We start from the raw sequence: 21376 nt of genomic DNA, 5'->3' as shown, positions 1-21376 counted from the left end.
GGCATCTCTGATACACGGACAACTGAGCACAGTCTTCAAGGAAGCTGGGGAATAAGGCATGTAGATATCTGGGGGAAGAAAGTTACTGGTAGAGGAAACTTTTAAGGACAAAGGCCACGAGGTAGAAATTTGCTTGTCGTGGTTTGAGGAACAGCAAAGAGGCCTGGGTGAATGTAGTGGATTGAAGGGAGAGATTTGACAGCTGATGAGGTCAGAAAGGGAGGGGTCAGGTGACACAGGGCTCTGTAAACCGTCACACAGACTGCGATGCAAAGCCCCACTGGAGAGTTTGAAAGAGAATTACTCCACAAAGCAGGATCACTCTGACTGCTGTGTGATGGTAGATAGAGCAGTGCTGTTCAGTAGGATAATGTAAGTTGCATAATTTAAAATTTTCTAGTAGCCACATTTAAAAAGGTAAAAAGAAACAGGTAAAATTAATTTGAATGATAGATTTTATTTAATCCAATATCCGAAACATTATCATTGAACATGTAATCAATATAATCAAATTTTTAGAGAGTTAGGTTTTGATTACTTAGCCTTGAAAATCTGTATTTTACACTTAGAGCACATTTCTGTTTAGATGTTAAATTTTCAACAATTGAGGTGAAATGTAGTACTACCAAAACAATAATGCTGTTTTTAATGGGAAAATATTTTATATTGCTTCAATTTTTAAATTTAAATTCGTTAAAATCAAATACGTTTAGAAATTAGGTCCTCAGTTGTACTAACTACTAAAGTCGTGCTTTATAGCCTCTGATCTAGTGACTGCTGTATTGGAAAGCTTGGGAGTAGTTTTGTGGGGTGAGGTGGACCTAATGCAGGACAGGTGGATGAATCAGGAAGATAGTGCAATAATTCAGTCTAGAAATGGTGACTTGGATCATAGTGGTAGCAGTGGAGTGGATGAGAAGTGGTTATATTCCAGATAACATTTTATTTTATTTTTTGTAAACATTAAATCATTTTTACTGTGGGTATGGATACAGACGTATAGCAAAGAACTAAGTAAAAATTTTAAATAAGGACCACCATCATGAATGTAAACCAGCAATGTTCTGACACAGCCACCTCTTGCTACATAGATTGTTTGGGGTTGTTGTTTTTTTTTTTTTTACATTGTCCATCTGCCTCTTTTTTAGTATATACAATTTTTTGTTAAATAAATAAATTTATTTATTTATTTACTTATTTTGGGGTGTGTTGGGTCTTCGTTTCTGTGCGAGGGCTTTCTCTAGTTGCGGCGAGTGGGGGCTACTCTTCATCGCGGTGCGCGGGCCTCTCAGTGTCGCGGCCTCTCTCGTTGCGGAGCCCAGGCTCCAGATGCGCAGGATCAGTAGTTGTGGCTCACGGGCCTAGTTGCTCTGCGGCATGTGCGATCTTCCCAGACCAGGGCTCGAACCCATGTCCCCTGCATTGGCAGGTAGATTCTCAAACACTGCGCCACCAGGGAGGCCCCAATATGCAACTTTTAAATGTTACTTTCCATGAACAGATACTACAAAACATTAGCTATGTTCCCTGTGTTGTACAGTACACCCTTGAGCCTATCTTACACCCAGTAATTTGTGCCTCTCACTCCCCCACCCCTGTATTGTCCCTCCCCTTCCACCCCACTGGTAGCCACTAGTTTGTTTTCTATTCAGGATACATGTTTAAAGATAGGACCAATAGGATTTATTAATGGATTGTATGTAGGCTATAAGAGAAGGTCAACAGTGATCTCTTTTGGTCTAAACAGTTGAAGAATGGAGTTGACATTTAATGAGACGAAGAGAGAGATGGGAGAAGGAGGTTTCTGGGTGGGATGGGGGGCAGTCAGGAATTATGTTTTGAGTATGTTAAGTTTGAGATGCCTGTTAAACATCAAAATGGAGATATTTGAAATGACAGTTGGATACACGAATCTGAAGTTTGGGAGAGAGGTTTCATCTGGAGAAGTATACACGGGAGCTGTCAGACCACCTAGTGAGGAAGAGTTGACAGAGAATAGTCAGAGGACCGATGTAAGCGGTTCCCGAATGTTTTTAGAGAGGAGGATCCAGCCACCAAGACTGAGAAGGAGAAACCAGTGGGTTTGGAGGAGAACCAAGAGAGAGCGGAGGTTTGGATGCCAAGTGGAGAGTGTTTGAAAAGAAGGTGTGTTTTTTAAAAGTATCAGATACGGCTGGTAGGTTAAGGGTTAAGTTGAAAACTGAGAATTGACCATTGGATTTAGCAGCGTGGAGGTGATCTTGGCAAGAGCTGTTACAGTGAAGCTGAGGGGCGGGAATGGGAGTGGGTTAAAGAAAACAGAGTGGAGAAGTGGACACAGCAGATGTTGACAGATTTTGTGAGTTTTGCTGTAGAGGGCAACAGAAAAGAGTTGGTAGCTGGAGAGCTGTGTATGGTTAATAAAAGTTGTTTTTGTGTTTTATTTTTAAGATGAAAGAAAAAATGCATGTTTATGTGCTGGTAAGAATGATCCAGCAGAAGGGGAAAGATTGTGATGATGCAGGAAGTTTTCAAAAGAGAAGGTAGCTGGAGGGATATAATTTAGACAAATCCATGAACTACCTGTTTATAAAATAAATTTTAAAAGTAGATAGCAGAAGGTAACAGAAGAGGAAAAGCAAGAGGATTGTATAATCTGTAATTAGCTTCTTACTAATAAATAATGAAATTGCCTAGGTCACTTTTTCCCATTTTTTAAATTAAGGTATAATTTACATGTATATAGTAGAATTAACCCTTTTTAGCCTAGAGTTCTCCAACTTTGACAAACACATACAGACACCACCACAATGTAGGTCATTTTTTTAAAATAAATTTATTTTATTTATTTATTTTTGGCTGCGTTGGGTCTTCGTTGCTGTGCGTGGGCTTTCTCTAGGTGCAGTGAGTGGGGGCCACTCTTTGTTGTGGTGCGCAGGCTTCTCGTTGCAGTGGCTTCTCCTGCTGCGCAGCACAGGCTGTAGGCACGTGGGCCTCAGTAGTTGCGGCACGCGGGCTCAGTAGTTGTGGCTCGCGGCCTCTAGAGCACAGGCTCAGTAGTTGTGGTGCACGGGCTTAGCTGCTCTGCAGCATGTGGGATCTTCTCAGATCAGGGCTCAAACCTGTGTCCCCTGCATTGGCAGGTGGATTCCTAACCACTGCGCCACCAGGGAAGCCCAATGTAGGTCATTTTTAAACTTACATTTAGGGCTGTAAGTTTAGCTTGTCCTGTGAAGTTTGGACCCTGTATATATGGGATATACACTACTTCTGATTTGAGGTATTCAGAAACCCATAAAATAAGCATATTCTTTCCTATAATAAGTTACTGATTAGGTTCTTCTAGGAGAATGTGATATAGGCTTGGGTGAAGATTTTCCCCAAAGCTTATTCAGGCCAAAAATAATTTTTCCCCCAGAAGGTCAGTACTGTGAAAAATAATTTATATTGGCTTCATGTAGACAAACCACAATTATTTGACTGAGTTTTTCATTTTAATTGGACATATTGAAGGTGATTAACTACAACTGAAACCCCCCAAAGGATTATGAGTGGAAGAAATCTTTGGTGTCTGGACAATTCTAATGGAAAACAGAAGGATTCCAGTTACTCAAGAAATCGAAATAAAATGTGAGCCGAAACTTTGTGCCTGTGCAGGGTTTGGCATAAGTGTTAGCTTTTCTCAGCCCCTTTTCTAGGTGACCGATCTCATTTTAGTTAATTCAGGGGACTGCCAGCACCAAAATCCAGGCAGGTCTTTAAAGTTTTGTTTTTAATAAATATATCAAGTGCCAGGCATTGGCTTTTGGACAGTGTCAGGACCCTGTTGCCACGGAGCTATGAATTAAGGCCAGGTACTTAAGAAAAATTGTTTAGACTTGATTTGGTTTACTCCTAATGTGGCTGAAATTTCAGGAGACTGGATGTTCATAACCTATTTAAATGTCCTTTTGAGCCCCAAAAATTATATTTCTGCTGCTGAACCTAGTTGATTTGATGAAAGCAAACTATGTCTAAATACGTGGCTATGATTTCTGGATATTACAATTACTGAAATCCCAGTAGAGCCCCTTTAACTGCTTCTAAAACAGATTTCATTTTTACGAATTCTAAAACACAGGTACTTCATTTAGAGATCTTCACCTTGTTGTTTCAGCAGCTGTGGCTGATTCTCTGTCACTGTCTTTTTTTTCCTTCAGAATGGCAATAGCTTTTCCCATTATAAAACAGGTGCATGCATGTTCATAAAACTTTATTAATAATAAAGTATAAAACAAAGTAAAACACTTCTCCATACTCCTCACCCAGAGCTAACCTCTGTTATTGTTATCTTGCCACACTCTTTATGCGTATGTAAACTTATGTGTGTATGTAGTTTTTAAGGTAAATGGAATCATACCATTTAATCATCCTCTCTTATAATGGGAACATTCTTCCGTGGCAATACATACTTGTAATTGTTTTAGGGACTTTATAGTATCCCATCATATGCATGTACCAAAGATGTTTAAACATTTAAATTGTTTCCAGGGTTTTGCTTTTATCCACAGTGCCGCAATCCTAGGACATGTGTAACTGTTCTTATCTGCTTAGATTATTAGGATACACATCCCGCAGAGGAATTGCTGGTCAGAGGGTATACCCATTATTAACTGAGACGTTGTTGCAGAGGCCAGGGATCACCTTGCCACTTGGGCAGCAGAGGGCAGTTGAAAGATCATTGGTTGAGGTAGAAAGAGCCTTTAAAATGTGTATAATGTTTATAAAGCACTTACTTAAAAATTTATACTCTAGGGCTTTCCTGGTGGCGCAGTGGTTGAGAGTCCGCCTGCCGATGCAGGGGACGCGGGTTCGTGCCCCGGTCCGGGAAGATCCCACATGCCGCGGAGCGGCTGGGCCCGTGAGCCATGGCCGCTGAGCCTGCGCGTCCGGAGCCTGTGCTCCGCAACGGGAGAGGCCACAGCGGTGAGAGGCCTGCATACCAAAAAAAAAAAAAAAATGTATACTCTAACACACAGTCCTCAAACTCCTCTCTAATTACACTGTCGGACTGTCATCCAGAAAGGCTCTCCAATAGTGTTAGCCCCTTGACTGCAGTGGACAGTTCACTTGCCCTGAGTATCCGTAGCGCTTAGCATTAGTACTTGGCATACAGTAGGTGCCAAGTAAATATTTTTTATCTTTTATTTTTTTTATTTTTAAAATTTTTGGCCGTACTGCACAGCATGTGGGATCTTAGTTCCCCGACCAGGGATCGAAGCCGTGCCGCTCCCGCCTCCCCCCCCCCCCCCCCCCGCCCCGCAGTGGAAGCAGGGAGTCCTAACCACTGGACCGCCATGGAATTCCCTAAATATTTTTTAAATGCACCCATTTGGCCACATCTTTACCAACTCAGGACATTATCAGACTTCTTGATCTTTATCAATCTGGTACATTAAAAAGTTTCTTTTTGTGAGTGTGAATTTTTTATTTTTAAAATTAAGCATCTATTCCTGTGCAAATTTGTTTACCAAGTCTGAGATTTGTCTTAAGTGTATTGGGTCTTTTGCTATTTAGAAAATATTTATTTTTAGGTAGTCAAATCTGTCAGTCTGTTTTCACTTAAGATTTCTGAATTCTGTAACATGCCTGGAATGTTTAATTTTTATATGTAAGCATTTGGTCTTTCTGGGATTTGTTTTTTTGCAAGATGAGAAATCTAAGATTTCTTTTATCCAAATAGACAGTTTCTTGTCTCAACAACATTTCTTAAGTAATCTACCCTTTCTCCATTCATTTGAAAAGCTATTTACCGTATATAAAATTTTCATGTATAAATGACGTAAATTTTGGACTTTAACTTCTGTTTTGTCAATTTCTTTGTCTGCATCTTAGCCAGTGTCACATGATTTCAGTCCCTTTAGCTATGTAATAATTCTGAAATCTGGGAGGCTACAGTTCCTCTCTTCCCCATTATTCCTTTTTTCAAAATTTTCTTGGCTGTTCTCTGTCTTTACTCTTCCAGAAACACTTTAGAATCAATTTGTTAGGTTTATTAAGTTCCATATAAATTCTTTGATATTAACTGCCATGACAGATCTGGCTTTAATGAGATTTTTCTATTTTTTTTTAAGATTTAAATTTATTTATTTATTTTTGGCTGCGTTGGGTCTTCGTTGCTTCACGCAGGCTTTCTCTAGTTGTGGCGAGCGGGGGCTACTCTTAAGTGCAGTGCGCAGGCTTGTCATTGTGGTGGCTTCTCTTGTTGCAGAGCACGGGCAGTATTCAGGCTCAGCAGTTGCAGCACGCAGGCTCTAGAGCACACAGGCTTCAGTAGCTGTGGCGCATGGGCTGAGTTGCTCCGTGGCATGTGGGATCTTCCTGGACCAGGGCTCGAACCCGTGTCCCCTGCATTGGCAGGCAGATTCTTAACCATTGCACCACCAGGGGAGCCCTTTCTTTTTTAAATTTAATTTAATTTTTAAAAATTTATTTATTTATTTATTTATGGCTGCATTGGGTCTTCGTTGCTGCACGCAGGCTTTCTCTAGTTGTGGCGAGCAGGGGCTACTCTTTGTTGCAGTGCGTGGGCTTCTCATTGTGGTGGCTTCTCTTGTTGTGAACCATGGGCTCTAGAGTGCAGGCTCAGTAGCTGTGGCACACGGGCTTAGTTGCTCTGCGGCATTTGAGATCCCCCCAGACCAGGGCTCGAACCCGTGTCCCCTGCATTGGCAGGCGGATTCTTAATCCCTGTTCCACCCAGGGAAGTCCCCCTTCTTTTTGTTTTTGACCTAAATTTTATATTCTTAATTTGTCTTTACTGTTAAGTTTCAATTTAGGGTCATTTCCTAACCTTAATTATTTTTTTTTTGTATGTTTCTTGCTTCACAGTTTTTTGTAAGTTTCTGGCTTTTGTTTCTAATATGGTGTATCACAGATGATCTCATCTTAAACATTCAGCAGCCTTAAGGTCATTTTAAAAAACCATCTGAGAGCCAGACTTTATCATGGCTGAGTTCTTCCTCACATGGATTGGTGGTGTTTCCCCTCCTGTCTAGGACTGAGTTTATGTCACATGTCTATCAATTACAGACCTGTTCCTCCCTCTGGAATTATAAATTAGTATTCTCCAGTTAAGTGAATTCTTAAACAGGTGAATAACCATATTTGGGTTATAAATATCAAACCGTATTTGATAACGTATAGGCATGTTGTATAAAAGATCAGCTGCACAGTTACAGAGTAAGGAAACTATTTGCTAATACCAGTTGGTCAGTCGTGTTTAAAAACAATAAACAAAGGACCTGGTGTTTCAATTTATTTCACCTGTTAAAAAGTAACAAAAGATACAATTTAGGCTACATTACAGGAAGTATGGCATCCAGATTAGGAAAGGTAATAGCTCCAATCTGTGCAAATCAAACAGTTTTTATTGTTTCCTGTGCCTCTTTGGTGCCAGGGACTAAACCAGGTGCTAGGATACAAAGCTGACAACATAGCCTACTTATAGTAGAATTACCAGTAAATAATAATAGGTTTTATGAAAAGCCAGAAGAAGGGCATCCAAGACCTAGACCCTAGAGGCTGGAGACGCGTAACAGGGGGGAGGTGACACAGAGAGCAGAAGCTTCGGAGGTGGAACTACGGCCCTTTACTGCCGGTGGGGCCTTGTACAGACTGTTTAACCTCACTCTGTGTTAATTTCATGTGTAAAACGGAGTCATCAATAATATATGTCTCACTGTCCTCCTAAGCGTTAATGAGATGACGTATATATGGGAAGCCTCTAGAGCAGACTCTGGCACGTGGTGATTTCTCAGAAAATGGTAAGGAGTACCATGTTGAAGTGCTGGAAGGTAGGCCTTGTCCCCGAAGAGAGAGACTTCCCAGCAGAAGGGAGAGTGTGCATCAGAGCTGGAGTGGTTGATCTGGGGCCTTTCTGGAACTGCAAAGTATTTAATCTGATGGGAGCCTAGGGTACATGGGGACAGAGTAGCTGAAGATGAAACTGGGAAGGGAGGTGGAGTGAGATTTCCAAACGGGAGCTTCTGTGTCATATGAGGCGTCTGAGAGGCCTTTAGGAAGTGTCATGGAATCTCTGAAGGCCTTCAATAGGGGAGTGTCCAGAACAGTTTCATCCGTGCAAAGACTGGTTTCTCACAGATGTGCAGAGGGGTTGGAAAGCTGTTTGAGGTAGGATATCCAGTCGGGGAAGTGGGGCTCAGCTCTGGCTGCACCTTGGAACTCTCTGGAGAACTTTAACAGTCTGATGCCCAGGTTTGACTCCAGTTCAATTATATCAGAAGCTCTGGGGGTAAGACCCAGGCACTGGCATTTTTTATTGCTTCCTAGATAATTCCACTGCACAGCCAGGGTTGTGAACCTGTGGATTAGAGAGTAACTGTTTTCAAACCAGATTTGATAAAGTTCCAAATTAAACAAGCACCGGCAATATAAAGAAACCAGGGTAAGAAGGTAACAAGTAGGATGTGGTAGTCAGTTGAATAAGGAGGGGTTGATGGTTCCTGGTTTGGGTCACTGGGTGCCTGATGATCTGTCAAGAAGGAGAAGCAGATTTGGGTACTGGGCCTTGCTGAGTGGGCATGAGAAAGATAAAGAATTTGATTTTGCAGTGTAGAATTTGAGGAGAAATAATACAAGGCAGATGGGCAGAGAGAGAAACTGAGGGAAGGAACCAGTGGTATAGTTGAAAACTCAGAAGACAGAGTAAATAATTGATGCATGAGTTCCCTGAGAAGACAGGAAGTGCAGAGCAGACATGAAAGAAGTAATTTATATGAGAATCTTCCACTCAGAGAGAAATAAAAATATGTGAGGGTGCTGGTAAGTTCCCAGGTTGAGGAAGAAGAGCCTGGTGGCCTGAGTTCCTTACTGCAGGAGACCTACTGAGAGTTAGGAGACAAGAGAAGGGCATTCAGGAGTTGGGCAAGCTTTGGGGGAGCTCAGGAAGGGGGAGGGAGAGTGCGAAGGAGGTGCCTTTCTGGTCCTGCTCTTAAATGTTGTTTTTTCCCCCAGAGTTTCAATATTGACCCTCTTTCACGCACTTCCTGTGTGATCTCCTTTGTTATATTGGATTACACTCTTATCTTCTAAGAGAAACATTGGTAAACTGAAGTTTGTCCAGAGAAGTTAAGTAGTTGACATGGTAGTTCAGAAAATTATTGGTTGGCTTTTCATCTGGGGGGAAGGCATTTTGCTACCTTAATTTGAAATTTAAATTGTTGAAATCACTTGAAAACACTATACAGATCTCATAGTTTCCACCATCAGTAACTAGGTGGCATCATTTATTTCTCCACTGTGATAAAATCTAAGAACACTGCCAACTCAGCATTTTGAAAACATGTTAGGTTTTAGTATAAAATGTTACACTGTAAAGAAATTCTAATAGATACTTATTTTATTTCATGTTATACTTCATGCATTTATTTTTGTTCTATGATTTCTAATAAAGATCTAACTGGAATTCTCAACTCTGATATAAACTATGATGTGCATTATGAGCTCTCAAAATGTTTTTTCCTCTAAAAAAACAACTTAATGTCCAGTAGTTGTCAGATAAACCAACTTTCCTCTAAAAAACCAACTTTTCCTCTAAAAAACCAATGTCCAGTAGTTGTCAGATAGAGTGAACTATTTATTTTACAGGTGTGCTGTTCTGCAGAACTAATTGTCCTCCCTACAACAAAGCAGTAGTTGGTTGGCTTTTCAGTATGGCTCTTTGGTCTTAACTTCCTTACTAAGATAATTATAAATTACTTAAGCACAGCTGGTTAGGACCATGGATGTGTTGATAGGTAGAAGGTGGCCTTGATATTACAGAACATTAACCGAGTGTTTTGATATAATTTCAGGTAACGTTTCATTTGTTGCATTTCCAGTTTCCAGCACCAACTCACCAACAAAGATTTTACCAAAAACCTTAGGACCAATAAATGTGAATGTTGGACCCCAAATGGTAAGAAAGTCATCAAATCTTAGGACTTGAAACTTTGCTTAGGCAAGACTTATTTAAAGGATAGTTGTACCAAAGATGCTTGGTCAGATATTCCAGTTAATTTCTTATCTCAGTCACTTATTTTTTAAAGTTTTGTTTTTACCTGAATGTAACTGATTAGTCTTATGAAAAAGAAAGGCATTATACTCTTCAATGTTTAATTTTCATGTACTTGAATCTGTGGATTCTGAATGTGTTAATATTAAGGTTTTTGCTCCCTATATGAGGCTTCTCTTGTTTTCAGTTGTTCGATTAAATTGATTTGAAATCTGTTATGTTTTATGTTCTCCTTTTTCTTTTTCTTGTAAAATAGCCTTTACTGCACTAAACCGTGTAATCTCATATAAATTGAATATCATATAAATTGAGTATGACCCAACAGTTAATCTATATTTGGAGCTACTAATTTGAAACTCTTTGATGAAAGGACATTTAGGAAGAAACAACTCACCAGTTCATTTTAATCTTCAGCAGTAGAAATAATGAATTGAAATGGAAAGTATTTAGCTGTTTCTCTGAAGGTATTCCATTAATTATGCTAGAGCTTAAAGTATATAGCACTTTTAAGAAAGCCTTATTTATAAACAGAGTTGCATGCAGCTAATCTAAAAACTATACCTAATTTAAATGGCCTCACCCACCATTAACAAAAGTATGTAAACATTTGAACAGTAACTCTTCATTGTCAGTGTTTACATCTTCTTATCTATAAAGCAATAAGTATAAATTTTGTTTGTAATGTATGGTACTGTGGACTATGTTAAATGCACAATTATTTAGACAAAAATCTCTTTTAACATTCTGAATGGCTTCAGAAGGTCTTTGAGATCTTAAGCCATTCTAGACACAACATTTTTCTTGATCCCTTGAGGACTGTTAATCATCTGCAGAATCCAAGCTAAAGATGTTGCACAATACTGTAACTATGAGAAGAATGTAATCTAGCTCCAAGCCTCTTAGAAACTTAAGCTCAGGTGAATATCTGCATTTCAAGGTAGTTCAGGGTATATTTTCAAACGTTTGCTAAGCATTTGCTCCTCATCAGCCACTACAGTAAGTGCAAATGAGATTATACACCTGACTTGAAAGTCGGTATTTTGAAATGTAATTCTATAAACATCAAAATTAAACAAACAGATGTGAACTTTCATGGCTTTGGCTCTTACAGTACTCCTCTATTTTGAAAGACTGTTTCCTCTTGGTATTTCAGTGATGATGCTATGGCTCAAATTTGAATTCCTCTTTTAGAAACATAATTTTTCTTCCCATTGTCAGTTTAAACTAATGTACATGTAAGCCTTTACACACTTCAGTTCTGACAGTGATAAGTAGCCCTGTATATGATGTACCCAATTACTGCACACCTCAGAATCAGCAAAGCAAAGGTCAGACAGAGAGGAGATTTCGGCCTCTCCTTTGAAACGGGCCAGCCCAAGACTTTCATTTGTCTTCTGAATTCTGAGGTGCTTTTTGTAGTTTTTAGTCCCTAGAAAGGAATCAGAGTTTTCTTTTTGATTTCCTAATATATCGTGGAACCCCAGCAAGAGCCACTCTCTCTCTCCTCTTGCTTGTCTCTTTTGACTGTTGTCCCCTCACATTCAGTCTCTCATCCATGATTTAAAAAAATTTTTTGTTAGAAAGTTCTTAAATGAAACCTCACCTGTTTCCTTCTTACAGTTGTCTTTCTCTACTTGCCCTTTAAATTTTACATGTCCCTTTGGAAGCCAAATCTTCATGGTAGATAGACATTTCAAAAGGCCTCAAGAAAAAGTTGTTTTCTGTGTTTCTAGAAACTGGTTTAGCAGTAACTGTTTCACTTTGGGATACTTGCTCTTTTCTTAAAGGTATCTGGTTTTATGGGAGGGGAGTTTGGGGGAGGATGGGTACATGTATATGCATGGCTGAGTCACTTTGCTGTGCACCTGAAACTGTCACAACATTGTTAATCAGCTATACTCCAATATAAAATAAAAAGTTTAAAAAGAAAAAAAAAGGTGTCTGGTTTGTTTATATAAGATAATCTCATGATTATTTTAACATGGTTAAAAATTGCTTGTTTCTTACAGTGAAAATGAAAATTTTGTCAAATAATGAAATCCTTTAATATAACACTGTATAGTTATATAGATTCTTTCTTTTCAGAGTATAGATGCTCTCTTGGCTTTTCTTACTACAGAAGGCAGTAGTACATAAGGTATCTTGATTGAAGGTAGAAAATCTTCAGAATGAGGTTCAGTTGCTCTTTGATTTATGGCTCACTGTAATCTGTTGTCAAAGAAACCGCATGATTACATTTAAGTTAAGGATGTCTGGTTTTTTTGTGGGGAGGTGGGGAAGACTTAAATTTAAAATACATGTTCATTTTCCTTATCAGATTAACTGAATACTATTTTAATTTGGGATTTCAAAATTAAGGTTCAGTTTTATAGAGCATATGTGACTTATCACCTATATGAACTAATTTTCCTGTGTTCGTTGACTTCCCTTTGGTTTTGTTCCTTAAGGCTCAGTCACTGTCACTGTCCTAGTTTAGGAACTCATTGCGTCTCATAAGGACTTGTAACTTGTGGTTCCAATTCAAGTCGAGCATCCCACCAGTTCATTCGTTCATGAAATGCTTGTTAAGGACTTACCAGGCCCTGTGCTAAGAGAAAGGAACAGAGAATTGCTCATCACTCTCGGATCAGGAAAGAATAGCAGCTGACAATCTGACATTAAGGAAGAAAAATAAAGTAGAACATAACAATTTATTTCCAAAGTCATTCTCAATAAAGATAACCAGCTTTTCTCTATGTCCTATTTCCCTTCCTCTTTTCTTAATCATCTTTTTTTTTTTTCTACAAAGCCCTTTAAATCAGGTAAAACCAAGCCTGTAGGGTCCTAATAACAGATAAATAAAAAACTCCTTAGTAATGGTACTGCGCACGTAATGCAGTCTGTTTCACGGGTAAGTCAGAATGCCTAGAGTTGCTTTCTGGAGACTCCTGTTCTAGGAATAGAGTAGACCAGAGACTGATCAAACGCTCAAAATTTCCCTCCCAAGCTCTCACCCTCAGGGTCAGCATGATAGAGAACATCTACGTGTGTGGTGCAGTGATTGGTGAGAACTATGCCCTTTTCTTACAGGATTTTATATAATCCTTTCTAGCATATCAATGAACAAAGAAGCTACTGTTTCCCATCATTTTAAAAGCTGGGTCTTCTGTCTCAGTTCAATAAATATTTATTGATTCTTTCCTATGAGAGTCCCCTAGCACTGTGGTAGGCCCCCGCAGGCACTCTCTACCTTTAAAGATCGTGCATTGAAATGGAAGTGAGGAGGTGGTGTGGAACATGTGCAGGGCTAGGAGGTACAAACACCTTGTCTAGTGTTCATATTTTCTCATGAGGCAGACTTCTGAATGCCCTCTTTAATAATCCTTGGCATATTAGGAGAATCAGAATTCCCCAGACATCTGTCAGTATTTGTTGTGTTTTGTTTTTTTTGAACTATAGAATTAACATTAAAAGCATTTCCTAAGCATTTGTATGTAGTAACAGCTCCCTAGCCCCATTAATACCCCCATTCCCTGGAGCATGCCTTTATTCTATTTATTTATTTATTTATTTACTTACTTACTTACTTATTTATTTATGAAAATACTTAAAGATATTACTAGGGTGCCAAATTATTTTCACCACTGAAAACTGTAAGACCTGGAAGGCAATTTGGCAACACAGATCAAGAAACGTTTTTTACAAGTCCATATCCTTGGACTTCCCTGGTGGTGCGGTGGTCAAGAATCCGCCTGCCAATGCAGGGGACACAGGTTCAATCCCTGGTCCGGGACGATCCCACATGCCACGGAGCAGCTAAGCCCATGCACCACAACTACTGAGCCTGCGCTCTAGAGCCCGCGCACCACAACTACTGAAGCCCGTACGCCTAGAGCCCATGCTCCGCAACAAGAGAAGCCTGTGCACAGCAAGGAAGAGTAGCCCCTGCTCACCGTGACTAGAGAAAGCCCGCGCAGCAGTGAAGACCCAACGCAGCCAAAAATAAATAAATTAATTAATTTTTTAAAAAAGAGCAAATTAATCCCCAAATAAATAATAAAAAGTGAAAATCAATAAAATAGAAAACAAAAAGTATATAAAAACAATAAAATAAATATTTATTTTTGGCTGTGTTGGGTCTTCATTGCTACGCACGGGCTTTCTCTAGTTGCGGCGAGCTGGGGCTACTCTTCGTTGCAGTGTGCGTGCTTCTCATTGCCCTGGCTTCTCTTGTTGCGGAGCACGGGCTCTAGAGCGCAGGCTCAGTAGCTGTGGCACATGGGCTTAGTTGCTCCGTGGTATGTGGGATCTTCCCGGACTAGGGCTCGAACCCATGTCCCCTGCATTGGCAGGCCGATTCTTAACCACTGCGCCACCAGGGAAGTCCCCAAAATAAATTAAAAAAAGAAGTCCATATTCTTAGTTCCATTAATTCCCTTTCTGGAGTCTATCCGTAGGAAATAGAAATTAAAACCAATATAATTTTACAGAAATGTTTATCACAGCATTATTTATAATATTTAATATTTGAAAATTCATAAAAATCTAATAATAGGGGATAATTAATCACATGACAGAGTGTTTTATGGTCTTTAAAATGTCTTTGAAGAATATTTAACGACATGAGGAAATGCTCTTGAAAAAAACAGGTAAAATTGTATCTGTATAAGAATCCAGATTGTATTATGTCTTTGTATATGTTTTGGACTGTGAAGAATTAATTTGCTGTTACCCCAGTTCTGGTAAATGGAGTTCAACTGAAATTAGTTTCCATAATTTCAAAGAAAGCTTTTCATTTTTCTGATTTTTAAAATGTTTTCAGTTGCCAACTTAATCCCTCCCAATTGCTGTTCACTTGCTGAATTCTACATTGTGACTTCATATCAGTATTCAGGATACTTGTGCTTTAAGATCTTAGAATATAAGTGTATCAGAGGTATTGCTTATATTTAGATGATTGATATTAAGTACATTTTAGACAGTAAGGTTTACTCCTTGTGTATAGCTTAGCATTCAGCATTATTTTCTGCCTGTAGGTTTTCCTTAATAACTAAGAATATTTTTTTCTTTGTCCTGACTTTACAGATTATAAGCACACCACAGAGACTAACCAGTTCAGGAAGTGTTCTGATTGGGAGTCCATATACCCCTGCACCAGCAATGGTTACTCAGACACACATAGCAGAAGCTACTGGCTGGGTCCCTGGGTAAGAGTGGTACTGCAAATTACCATTTTTAAAAACTGTTTTTTTTAAGTTCTGATCTTTTTTCTCACTATCTTGTCTTCTGTTCTTGTTGTATGTTCTTAAAAACTATGACCGCCTGGAGGGGTGGGATAGGGAGGGTGGGAGGGAGACGCAAAAGGGAGGGGATATGGGAACATATGTATATGTATAACTGATTAAATTTGTTATAAAGCAAAAAATAAAAAAATTAAAAAAACTAATATGTTTCCTTTAAAATCACCTATTTTATTTCACTTTATATCCTAGATATAAATCAGCTCTGGAGCAACCATTTTATTTTATTTTAATTAATTAATTAATTAATTAATTAATTAATTTGGCTGCACCATACAGCATGCAGGATCTTACTTCCCCAACCAGGGATTGAACCTGTGCCCCCTGCAGTGGAAGTGTGGAGACCTAACCACTGGACTACCAGGGAAATCCCTGGAGCAACCATTTTTAAACAGAAAAATAGAACAGTAACTTGTAACTGAATCTTCTTTCTTCAACTCTGAAAGAGGAGTACTTTTTATGATTGTGACATTTAGCCACTTTGGAGATGTAAAAACTGCATTTTATATTGTTTTAACAAACATTAGAAAGGAGTTTTATATATACGTGTGTGTGTGTACTCAGAATTTCCCCTTAAAACCAGCATGTTTATTTCCTTTAAAACCAGAAAAGGAACTAGGAAAAAGAGCCCAAGTATATTAAAACTTTCATTGAGTTTTATCTTTGTTGCTTTAAACACTGGGCAATTAAATCAGTATCCCTTCTTTGTTACTCATTTGCCACTTCTAGTATCAAATCTCTATGTTTCTTTACCTGTAAAAGACCTTTATTCAACCTTTCTCCACTCCTTCTCATTTTAGCATCTCATCCTTCCATAAAAGAAAAGAAGTAGTAAAATAACTCAATTTTAGTTTGTCACTTTAGAAGTTATTTCCAAGGTGGCATGCCACACTGGTGGTTCTATCATTGACTTACAGTTGTGAGTTCTAGCAAACAGACAGTAAACCTTGGTTGAGTAAGAATCTCCTTGCTTTGAGGCTGTTAAAGAAATGAACGAAATAACAATCCTGGCCAAGTGCTTTAAGCCGTACACACAGACAGAGACAGAAGAGTTTCACGTGTATACGTAATGTCTTTTCCATTGTCAAATAAGATAAAGTGACAGAGTCCCCTGTAATTCCTCTGCCTTTATTCAGTCGTTAGCAACATTTCTTGTGTAGATCTAAGTTACCTTGGATTTTTTCATAGCCTTGGGAGATAATCTAATGAAAGCCAAGCCTGTGCCGCTGGTGTTGGCCTACTTTGGAGATGACCGGAGTTTGGCTCTTTTCAGCACCAGCTGTGTGTTATGCTGGGTGTAGTATGATTATCTAGTGTTTTTATAGTCATTTCTTCCAGAGCAAATGAAACTTTGCTACGCCTTCTCCTCTGTAAATCTGCAGTATTTTCCTCCCTAAAGATTCGAGTTCATTTCAAACTATGGCTATCATGTTGCGATTTCTTTGTCCAGTGATAAACTTTAAGTTTTTATTTCATGTACATATCTTTTATATTTGTTACTTTTGTGTTTGGGTGTTTTCAATGTGGAATTAGACATGTTACAATGAATTATTCATGAAATAAAGTTCTTTATGCATGTTCTTTTTATGGTATCTTTTTTTCTTTTCAGTGATAGAAAACGGGCTAGAGAATTTATAGACTCTGATTTTTCAGAAAGGTGAGTAGAAGTTTAACTATTTTGTTTAGGAGATGCTACTGCATAGAGAGGGGTTTGGTACCCAGACTCTAATGAGATGTTTTTCTTCATATAACCTTAACTTCGTTGAGTTTCTACCGTTATTTCATTCCACATTGAGTATTCTGCTTCATGCATCATTACATAAATTTATTGTATTTGTGTGGTTTCAAAAGATACTATTCTGTGAGTAGACTGTCTGTTGGCAGTATGCCATTTAGCCCCCTCCCTCCTTTTGGGAGTTGAAGTGTTTTGCCAAAGTGAATACTCCCTGTTACCCCCAACTACACAAACTTTTTAAAAACAAGTTTCATTGAACACATTTAAAGATCATAGTAAATTCTCACTTCGTTTTTTTTCCTTCCAGTCTTATTGAGATATAATTGACACACAGCACTGTGTAAGTTTAAGGTATACAGCATAATGACTTGATTTACATACATCGTGAAGCGACTATCACAGTAAGTTTAGTGAACATCTACCATCTCATATAGGTATAAAATTAAAGAAATAAAAAATAAAAATTTTTTTCCTGTGATGAGAACTCTTAGGATTTACTCTTAATAACTTTCATATATAACAGACATCAGCATTACTCTATCATGTTGTACATTACATCTCACTTTTTTCTTAAATAAAACATCCAGTGTAATATAACCTTTCCTTAGACTATTAGGACAGTGGTTCTCAGTTCTTGGTGTGCATCAGAATCACCTGTTGTCTGTTGAATAAACTGTAATTGCCTACTAAGTCAGAAACTCCAGGATTGAAAGTTCAGTGTTGCACACAAGCCCCTCTACTGAATATCGTATTAATGTCACACTATGTTAAAACAAGACACATAATCTCAGAGCCTGTTGAGTTCTGTAAAATAGTTACTATTTTAGATAAAACCTTGTCCTCAGTGCTTTTTAAAATTTACTTTTGATTCTGAGATTTTGGAATTGCTTTTGTCAATTGTGTTTTCATCTCCTTTCTCCCGTTAGGTCGTCTGCTTTCTGTTTTCTGTTTCTCCAATTTCTAGTTGCTTTCTCTGATTTGCTGTGCACTGAGAAGCTACTTGGCCAGATGTGTTAGAATTCAGTCTAAAATAAAAGTGAATAGGTTCTGAGTGAGGACCTTGGGGCTGTATAAAAGAATGTGTGTTTTCTTGCGTTGACACTAGCTCTGCTTTAGTTCCTTGGTGGCCTTTGTTGTTTACTTCTCACATCTTAACTGTTTTGAACAGATAAAATCATGTCTGAGGAACTGCTATATCATATAGACATATATGCCGAGATGGTCTTTTCTCTCTAATGGAAATTCATTTTTCCAGCTCGTACTGGTTTTTCTTCATGTATATCCTGGGAAAGGGCAGCAACACAAGTGTTTTTGACCATGTATTTAGCACTGTTTAAGGCCTTAGAATGGAACTGTTCACTAGTTACGATTGGTGGCACCTGTGTATTGCAAAGAATATAAAAAACAAGGTTCTTTTTATTCTTTATAAGAGAGAAAACTCTAAAGAGCACATATAAAAGTACCAGATTAAATTCATTGGTATAGCCACTGATTCGACTTTCCCTTTCTGCATTTGGTTCAGTGGCCTTTTTTCCTAGTGCTTTTTATTATTCTCTTTTTATTCTTTAATATAACTTTTCTATAATGAATCCCATTCCCTCGCCCTAATCAAGCCACAAAAATTACTACGTGTGGTTTTCTTTTGTTGTTGTTGACCTTACAAATGTTATTTTTCTCCAAATTTATGTGTTTTTCTGTAATGCTGTGAAAAGTCTTCGGTTCCCTTTTCCCAAGTGCTGAGCTTCAAAAAGCCAGCTCTCAACCCAAAGTAATCTTCTTCATCTCTTTAATGTCTTATACGTTGATTTAGTATCATACGTAAGTATTTGTATTACTGTTCCTCAGGGATATGGAGAGAGAGAGAGCGAAGAGAGAGAGAGAGAGAGAGAGAGAGAGAAAACACACACACACATACTCCCACATAGATCAATACCACCTTTTTATCCTCATCTTACACTTGACAGTACAGCCTGAAGCATGTTGTACACAGCTATTCCTTCATCAGGTTCATTTGCAAGAGCAAGTCAGTTTCTGAAGAAATTTTTTGTTGCTTAAAGATCCATTGAAGTATTCTCATTGGTTTTTTCCCCTGTGTTCTGATCCACTGGACTTCTTTGCAAAGAGCTTGTGGAAGGAGCTGCGAAAGCCCCCTTTCTGGTCTTGCCTGGGGTTTTGATCCTGAAAGCTGTTTGCTCACTTTCTCTTTCTCCCTTTGGACAGAATCTGGTGGTGTCTTCTAAATGCATCTCTTCCAAATAGGGAAGGGGACCTTTTTGGGATTCTTGGGGGGAAAGAAGGTCCTGGATGTGTGATGGGCCCCAGCAATAGCCTGCATATGTTTTACTTTATTCCTGTCTTAAATGACTAGGATTTAGCACAGTGGTGTTTCACTCTTCCTTTGTGCTCATGTAATCTTAAGACCTTTTAAAAAAAATTCTGTTGGAATACAGTTAAAACCCTTTTATTTAGAATAAAGTAATAATTTATAATAAACTAATATAATTTAAACTATAATAAGCTAATAAAATCAATATAATATCTGTATTGCTTCAGTGATGTTTGTGAAGTTGTTTGTTCAACAATTGTTTTTAAATTACTTTATTTATTTATTTTTGGCTGTGTTGGGTCTTTGTTGCCACTTGTGGGCTTTCTCTAGTTGTGGCTAGCAGGGGCTCCTCTTTTGCGGTGTGCAGGCTTCTCATTGCGGTGGCTTCTCTTGTTGCGGAACACGGGCTCTAGGCATGCAGGCTTCAGTAGTTGTGGCACGCGGGCTCAGTAGTTGTGGCTCGTGGGCTCTAGAGCACAGGCTCAGTAGTTGTGGCACACGGGCTTACTTGCTCCGCGGCATGTGGGATCTTCCCGGACGAGGGCTCGAACCTGTGTCCCTGGCATTGGCAGGCAGATTCTTAACCACTGCGCCACCAGGGAAGCCCTCAACAAATATTTTGATGTGATAAGTGTTGGTATGTTCTAGGCATTGGCAAGAATAATAAGATAGATAAGTCTCTGCTGTTAAAGGCTTATTTTTGGGATGGGGGAGCAATAAACAAAATAAGATAATTTTAGATTGTGATAGGTGGTATGTAGAAAACTAAGAAGGACGATTTGTAGAGTGTTGTAAGGATGGTGGCTACCTTAGGAAGGCCTTTCTAAGGGGCTGACATTTGAGTGCAAGGAAGACAGGCATGTAAATACCCTCAGGGAGCCAGGGATTCTAGGCAGAGGGAATGGCAAATGCAGAGCTTCAAGTGAGGAACCAGGTTGTATTTGGGGAAGCACAGTGACTTGGAGAGAGTGAGAAAGTCAAAGAGGGACGTGGGATGAGGATGGAGAGGTAGGCAGGGGTCAGAACATGAAAAGCCTTGTATGTAGGTCATGGTAGAGAGTCTGGTTTTTATTCTAAACAGGGTTTTAAGTAGGGAAGTGACATGATCTAATTTACACTGACTGTTGAGGGGGAAATGGACTCTGAGAAGACAAGAACAGAAGCAGGGAAATCAGTTAGAAGGCTGTTGCAGGGGGCACTGGCCTGGCCGTGGAGATGGAAGAAAAAAATGGATAAATTTTGGAAATAGAATCAACAGGATTTATTGATAGATTGGATGAAGGGAAGAGAGAAATAAAAGATGGCCCCTGTTTTTTTGCAGTGAGAGCTAGGTGAATATTGGTGCCATTTAGACTTACTGTAGTTAGGAGTAGGTTTGGGGAGGAATTGAGTTTTGTTTTGGACATATGAAGTTTCATAAGTTTATTAGTTATCTAAGTGATCATATCATAGTATATAAGTAGTATCATTAGCTTGTAATTGGTCACAGACCTGGATGACATAATCCAGGGTGGGGAGAGAGTGAAGATCTGTAAGTGATCAACATTTATTTCCCATTCAACAATCCCCCCCAACACACACACAATGAATACATATGTACAGGAAAGTGGGGTTTGGGGTCTTTTTCCTAAATTATTTTACTAAATTACTAAATTATTTTGCTGATTTAAACATTCTAGTTAACTTATTTGAATGAGAAATGAGGTTTTTATTGTATATTTTATATAATTTCTTATGTAAATGGAATACATTTATTATAACTTATACCTGGAGTATACTGTTATACTACAAATTTGAGTTTTATATTACTTTTGTAAATAAATATAAATTATTATGGGAAAATGTAAAAAGACAGTGATTGTGTATTTTAGTTAAGTGCCTGGAAAAATAAATACTTTTTATTCCTTGGGAGTAATTCTTTTAAATACTTCATATGAAATATGAATATGAAATTATGAATACTTCAAATGAAATAAAATACAGCATGCTTTTCAAACTGTGCT

At 38.5% G+C, this 21376-nt stretch overlaps 1 protein-coding gene across 7 annotated transcripts in view; it reads left to right on the top strand.

Moving 5' to 3' along the window:
- Window positions 1-21376, top strand: part of TFDP2 (transcription factor Dp-2) — a 177396-nt gene that overhangs the window by 111804 nt on the left and 44216 nt on the right. For 5 of the 7 annotated variants that reach the window (XM_082624413.1, XM_082624412.1, XM_082624409.1 and 2 more), the window contains 3 exons: window positions 9834-9937; window positions 15098-15219; window positions 16922-16969. In XM_082624413.1, coding sequence (XP_082480539.1) covers window positions 9935-9937; window positions 15098-15219; window positions 16922-16969 — 173 coding nt within the window. In that variant the 5' untranslated portion in view covers window positions 9834-9934. The remainder of the gene's footprint in view (window positions 1-9833; window positions 9938-15097; window positions 15220-16921; window positions 16970-21376) is intronic. The other 2 variants (XM_082624410.1, XM_082624414.1) reach the window with 1 other exon arrangement.

The sequence above is a fragment of the Mesoplodon mirus genome, assembly GCF_964341445.2.
Source record: "Mesoplodon mirus genome assembly, chromosome: 6".
Lineage (NCBI taxonomy): Eukaryota > Metazoa > Chordata > Mammalia > Artiodactyla > Ziphiidae > Mesoplodon > Mesoplodon mirus.
This window is presented reverse-complemented; position numbering and strand designations above follow the sequence as displayed.